Genomic DNA, 6969 nt, shown 5'->3' on the forward strand with positions numbered 1-6969 from the left:
CGAGAGCAGGAGCATCACCTGGCCACGTACCACCCCGGCCGCCCCGCAACCGGGGGGAATAGCCGGATTATTTCCCTTTCCCCCGCTCCTCTCTTTCCAGGCCCCGGCCCTCGGGAGAGCTGGCGGGGCCGGGCGGCGGCGGGAGCTCCCCGGGGCGGGCGGCACCGACCGCTGCCTCTCACCCCCGCGGGGACGGGGACACGGGGGGGAGGCAACCGCGACTCAAGGGCTTCGGGATGCACGGTCTCCTCCCGCCTTCCCGTTTCGGCCTCCATCAGAGGGAGCGAGCCGAGGGAACCGGGCTTTTGTTGTTGACATCTCGTCTACGACAGTGAGTCCCCGCTGGGATGAGGGTGGGGGAGCCCCGGGAGCTGCCGCTCATCCCGACATCCACCTGCAGAAGGTGCATCCTACGGCCGCTCCAGTTTTCCCTCTTCTTTCTCTTAAAAGAGAGATAGAAAGAGACAGGGAAAAGGACCTCCCAGCCGGCCGGCCTCCCCGCAACCAGCCGGGAAGGGCGAGCGGAGTCGCTCCCATCTGGTCAGCCTCTCGCTGGGCCGAGAGCCCCGGAGGAGCCGCCCGGGGGCCCCGAGCAGCGGCGGGGCGCGACGCCCTCGCCACCGGCTGCCGGCGGCCATCCCCGCGGCGCCGGGCCTGCCCCCCCGAACAAGGCACCATCCATCCATCCATCCATCCATCCATCCATCCATCCATCCATCCATCCATCCAAGTCACCTCCTCCTGCCCACCCGACCACGGGAGCGCTCGCCGATAGCAGGGGCCCTGTCGTCAAAGGCGAACTGTCTCCCCCGGCGCCCGCCCGAGTGTCCTGCAGAGGGCAGAGGCTGCTCGCTTTCCGCAGCCGGCTCCGCGGGCTATTGACCAAGGACTTTTAAATCCATACCCGGCTTCAACATTTTACCCGTCAGCACGTCTGCGGTCACAAAACACTTCTTCTTTCTGTCACTTCTCTTCGAAACTATTGATAAGATCATTTAGCTGAATCTGTTCGGGATGAGTGTAATATTGACTAGGAGTTAGAAAAGATGATTAAATCTAATAAGCCTAGAAACTACGGTGAAGGAGGGGAGGGGGAAGAAGAGCAGGATCTCTTGCCCTGAGGAAACCGAGCCAGCCAAAAAAAAGGACCTGAACACACCGCCGCATGTGCGAACACTGCTCAGTTCGATGTCGCTCGCCAGCGCGCCAGCCCCGCCGGTCCCCAGCCGGGACCCCTCCGGGTAAAACCGACCGGGTCGTTACACACACACACACGGAGCCGCAGACGTCTAACGGGAAAGCCCCGGCCCTTCCCAGCTGGGAGCCGCCGCCGCGGGGCCCGGGGCCCGGCCCGGCCCGGGGGTGCGCAGCCCCGCCGGGCAGCCGCATCCTTCCTCCCTGTTTTTATCAGTACTCTCCATAATTAAGCCCCGCCTTTTTGTTTTTCTTTTTCTTTTTGTTTTTCTTTTTCTTCTTCTTTTCTTTTCTTTTCTTTCTTTCTTTTTTTTTTTTTTTTTTTTTTTTTTAAGGAGTCAGACCTTAAATTATCAAAAGGGAACGAGGAGAGCCTACTCTCTTCCCCCCCACCCCGGCCATGCTTTCCGCCAGAACATGCAACTAACTGGAGAAGCAGCTCTCCCCACCAGCATCCAAGGCAGGACACCCCCTGCCCGCACAGAAATCAACGCTTCCAAACACACGGCTGCGGTTCCTCTGCGGAGAGGACACAATGAACACAGCTCCTGAGGCTCTCCTTCAAGACCCTGGAAGTTACAAGCGTGGAACCTCTCGGTATAGGCATCAAATTTATTCCAAAAAATTCCATGAAATATAAAGGAATGGCGGTGCTTTTACACAGAACTCAACTCAGTATAAGTACTGGGGTTGTTCTCCCTCCAAATCTTAAGAACTATGCAAATCTGTGCTATCTTTAAAAATAAAATAAAGATATTTCAATAATTAGAACAAACTATGAAGGTATTGTGCATTTCTGTTTTATGTAGATAATAAAATATTACTTTAACATAAATATATAAGGATCTCTGCGTTTTTATTTTTCCCCACAAGCACATCCAAATGTACCAAAACAAAGTATTTTTAAAGAGACTGAACCAAAAAAAAAATTACATCCCATATAGATTTTGTTCACCTACTCATTTAAAGCTACAGAAAAACAGTTTCCAGAACCTGTTTGCTTTAAAAGAAATAAATATACATTGAGGCAGGCCACTTAAAAATGATATGAAAATATTTCCCTGGGTAGCATTAAAAAAAAAAAAAAGAAAAATAGACAAAGAAAACATTGAAACTATTTCTGCATTTCAAAGGACAAATATTAAACATATATACATAGTGGTAAGGTTTGCGTGGTAACTTTTTTTTTTTTTTTTAGTAAACCTATTTGGAGTTTGAGGCTTTTCTCAAACATCCTCTCGACTCCGTTTTCTGACCTTACGCACGTATTAATAAGTGTCTGAAAGTTCATTTCCTCCCTTTACCACTGGATCTGCCCTGATCTGATTCACTTCACTAGGCGCTAGTCCTCAACACTTTAAATAACAAGCAGCTCAATACATCCAAAAAAAAAAAAAAAAAGAAAGAAAAGAGAAAAGCTTGGTGCCCGTATCTTTGTAACAATTGTTGGAAAACTAGGAAAAAGGCTAATGCATGTACCTCTTAGAAATCATCATCTGTCTTACCAAGAAGAAAGAAAGAGAGAGAAAGAAAGAAAGAAAGGGAGAGAGAAAGAAAGAAGGAAAGAAAACCCAATGTCACAGGCGCTTTAAAAGACAATGAGAAACATACTCTAAAGCCTTAGCTACTGAATGCAATATTTATAGGAGAGTTCTGCGAGAGAATGCTTCACTGTTTTTTTCTCCATAATTGTCCAACACTCAACTAAGTAAACTTTTAGATTATAAAAATGCTTTGTCTCTATAGCACCCGTTTGTGCTGACTAAATGATCCCTTTATGAATTTATAACTATCATAGCTTAAAGTCGCTCTAATGTATATGCATAGCTGTGTGTGTGCATAAGTACACAAACACACGCACGCAGACACACGCACATACATGCGCTGCTCCGAGGTCCCGCTCCTCTGCTTCCCTTTAGAGCTTTTTGTTTTGCTTTTTTTTTCCTTTTTTTTTTTTTTGTCCCCGTTGGGTTTTTCTCTTTTTTTTTTTTTGGAAAGTTAACTGTTTCCCATCGAGATAATGTCACGAAATGCACTTTAAAACTATTAACGAAGAGGGGAAAAAAGACGGATTGAAAAATGGCATGGTTTGTTGTTGGTTTTTTTTTTTTTTTCCACACTTCATTTCATTCCCCAGTGAAAGACACAAGGCTGCCCAAGTTAAAACTGGTCCTTTCCTTCAATAAATTATACCGCAATCTGACCAAGGCGGGAGGGGGGAAAAGGGGGAGGACGGGGTAGATACGGATAGGGGAAAAAAAAAAAAATAAAGAAAAATAAAAGCGAAAAAGAAACGCACATAGTCTCTGCGGAGCGGGGTGGGCAGCGTGTGTTTACACGCAGGTGTAAGCACCCGGGGACACCCCCCCCTCCCGGGCCCAGCAGCTCCTCGGGCTCTCCCCGGCTCTGCTTTGCTGCCAAACTGCTCCACGAAAGAAAGTTTGGGGACCAACGTCGGCACAGGCTGCCCGGGGCGGTGGGACCGGGGGTGGGGGGGCGTGGGGGGGGGGGTGGGAAGCCAAAGGCACGCACGGGGAGCCTCGGGGGGAGGAGGGGAAGGGCAGGGGGCCTGGGGGATGGGGGTGAAGCTAAATAATCCCCTGTCCCTCTCAAGGAAGTGCCACTTTCTCCGGGAAAACTCTGGAAACGTGTTGTTTTCATCTCTGCTTTTCCCACACCGGGCCTTGCTCGCCCGCACTGACACAATCTGGAAGGGCTGCATATATATATATATATATCTTTTTCTTTTTTCCTCCCCCTCTGGCTGCGCCTCGGCCCCCGGACACACTGCCTGAAAATGAAGTTTACTTTGTCGATTTGCATTATCCTCCCTTCTCCAAACTCGACTCTTGCCGTTGAAGGCGTATATTAAGCAATTACGAGAGTCACGTCTCTGGAGAATGGAAGCTGGCGGTGCATATATATGTGTATATATAGAGATTATAGATATGTGTATATATGTACGTCTATGCACGCATGCATATGTATACATACATACAGATATACGCATTCTTTTTTTCTACGGTAAAAGGAGAAAATAAGCGTTACACGTATTTAAGAAGACTTTGTTTATAACAAAAGTTCACATATACACATAAAGCAAAGGCTAAAACACAGTAACATATTGTAGACCGGTCACCGGTTGACTAACGCTCACCGTGGAAAATGCAAGTCATTTGCAAAATTAAGGTCGGAAAGGAAGGAGAAAAAAAAAAGAAAACCAAATAATTTGTTTATGTAAACTTCGATTTTCTTGCAGTGCAAATTTGTACTGTTAAATACTGTCTACATCAAAAGGGATAGCTTTTCCTTTCTCTTTTTTTTTTTTTTTCATATATTCCTACAGGGGATCCACAGAAAATAAACACAGCAGCATGTGCCAACACCGAGCGACATTCCACAATGCAATCTGCCTTTGTGTGGCGGGAGGGGGCTGCGGAGGGGACCCGAGCTGGCTGCGGCCCCCCACCTCCCCCTCACCTCCTCCTTTCCCCTCCCGCCCCCTCCCCGGCCGGGGCAGCGCCGTATTTTTATCGCCAGCGAGGAAGGGAGTTTTGTGCGAACCGCTTCGCCTTGCCGGTGCCGGTACCTGCCGCTGCCCTGCCGGTGCCTGCCCTGCCGGTGCCTGCCTGCCTGTGCGCGGTACTCGCTCCACTCCGGTTGCAGCCGGAAAGGTCAAAATACAGCATCGCACCCGCTACCGTCTAAGGGACAGTCCGGTGCAGGTGCTTTGTCTGTCTGTCTGTCTGTCTGCCGTGATTCGCGCTCGCCCTCTCGCTTTTTTGTTTTGTTTTCTTTTTTTTTTTGCGCGTTTTTTTTGTTTTTTTTGTCTTTTTTTTAAAGATAGGAGAAAATAATAATAATAATAATAATTAAAAAAAATAAAAACCGAAAAAGAAAAAAAAAAAAAAGGAGGACAATCAAAAGTTGGGGGAAGGAGGAGAGGAGGAGGAGGAGGAGAGGAGGAGGAGGAGGAGGAGGAGGAGGAGGGGCCGGGCGCCCCCGCCGCGAGTTCACTGCACGGGGGTCTGCACCCCGTGGTGCGGCGGCGTGTCCCTGCTGGCCCCGTACACGTCCTCGGCGCCCGGCAGCGTCCCTCCCGGGGGAGTCATGCGCTTCTCTTTCTGTCTCCTGTTACAAAACCACACTCTCACCACCTCCTTCTCCAGCTGTAGGCTGTCCGCGAGCGAGGTGATCTCCTGGGCGGAGGGCTTGGGGCACTTGAGGAAGTGGCTCTCCAGCGCGCCCTTGACGCTCACCTCGATGGAGGTGCGCTTTTTCCGCTTGCGGCCCTGCGCCGCGATCTTGTCTATGCTGGTGGGGCTGCCCGAGGAGGAGTCCGCCTCCTCCAACCACTTGTTCAACAAAGGCTTCAGCTTGCACATGTTCTTGAAGCTGAGCTGCAGGGCCTCGAAGCGGCAGATGGTGGTCTGCGAGAAGACGTTGCCGTAGAGGGTGCCCAGCGCCAGCCCCACGTCCGCTTGGGTAAATCCCAGTTTGATGCGCCGCTGCTTGAACTGCTTGGCGAACTGCTCCAGGTCGTCGGAGGTCGGCGTGTCCTCGTCCGAGTGCGGGTCGTGGTGCGGCGGCGGCCCGGGGGGAGCGGCGGCGGCGGCGGCGGCGGGGGCCGGCCCGGCCGCCCCGGGGTGGGGGCCGTGGGGCGGCGGCGGGTGCTCGCCGCCGTGGTGCGGCGGCCCGGGCGGTCCCGGCGGCGGCTCTTCGTGGGCGTCGCGCAGGCCGTGGTGGTGCAGCCCGGGCTGCCCGGCGCCCAGCATGCCGTTGACGGTGAAGCCGGGCGGCTGGGAGTACAGCAGCCCCGCCTGCGCCCCGTTGGCCGCGGCCATGCCGGGCGGCAGGTGCGCCGCGCCGCCCGCCCGCCACGCCGCCGCTGCCGCCGCCGCCGCCGCCGCCGCCGCGTGGTGCCCGCCGCCGCCGCCGCCGCCGTGGTGCACCAGGTGCGGCGCCCGCCCCGGCGGCGGGTGCTGCGGCGGCGGCGGCGGCAGCTCGTCGCCGCGCCCGCCCGCCTGCACCACCGCCGGCTTGATGTCGGGCTGGCCCAGCGCGCCCGCCGACCAGGGCGCCTCGCCGCCGCCGCCGCCGCCGCCCCCTCCGCCGCCGCCGCCGCCGCCGCCGCCGGGGCCGCCGTGGGACAGCGCCGCGATCCACTGGTGAGCGTGGCTCAGCGGGTGCCCGTTGCTCTGCAGCGCGTAGTCCGCCTGCACCAGGGCGCCGGCGTCGCGGTAGCCGCCGCCGGGCTGCATGCCGCCGGGCGGCTCGGCGTGCACCATGGGGGAGCCGGAGGCGAGCAGGCTGTAGTGGTTGGAGGCTGCGGTCGCCATGACTCGCCGAGCCGCACTGATCGCGGCGGTTAAAGGCGCCGCGCATTTGACAGCTACTTTTTCGCCTCGGGCGCCGCGCGGCGCCCGCGCCCCCCCCACCCCCCCCCCCGCCTTTTCCCCCCCTCCTCGGCCCGCGCGGCGGGGCCCACTGCGAAGGCACGCGCGGCCGCCCCGCCCCGCCGCCGCACGCCATTGGCTGCCGGAGCCCTGACGGACGCCGGCGCCCCTGGCAACCGCCGCCGCCGCCGCCCACCATTGGCGCGCCCCGGCGGCGGGGACACGCCCCCCCGCGCCACGCCCCGCCCCCTGGAACACAACTCCGAGGGGGAACCGGGCGGCGGCGGCGGCGGCGGCGGGAGGGGATTTGGGGGGGGGGAGGCTCCGCCGCCGGCCCCGCCCCGCCGGCCCCGCCCCGCCCGCCGGCTCCTGTTGCTCA

At 55.9% G+C, this 6969-nt stretch overlaps 1 protein-coding gene across 1 annotated transcript; it reads right to left on the reverse strand.

Annotated features, from left to right (window-relative positions):
- Positions 1 to 5092: 5092 nt before the first annotated feature.
- On the reverse strand, positions 5093 to 6616 carry POU3F2 (POU class 3 homeobox 2). The gene has a single exon (XM_063329918.1). It carries the CDS (start codon positions 6531 to 6533, stop codon positions 5208 to 5210), a length of 1326 nt encoding a protein of 441 aa, XP_063185988.1. The 5' UTR covers positions 6534 to 6616; the 3' UTR covers positions 5093 to 5207.
- Positions 6617 to 6969: the final 353 nt, after the last annotated feature.

This window comes from Chroicocephalus ridibundus, chromosome 3 (assembly GCF_963924245.1).
Source record: "Chroicocephalus ridibundus chromosome 3, bChrRid1.1, whole genome shotgun sequence".
Lineage (NCBI taxonomy): Eukaryota > Metazoa > Chordata > Aves > Charadriiformes > Laridae > Chroicocephalus > Chroicocephalus ridibundus.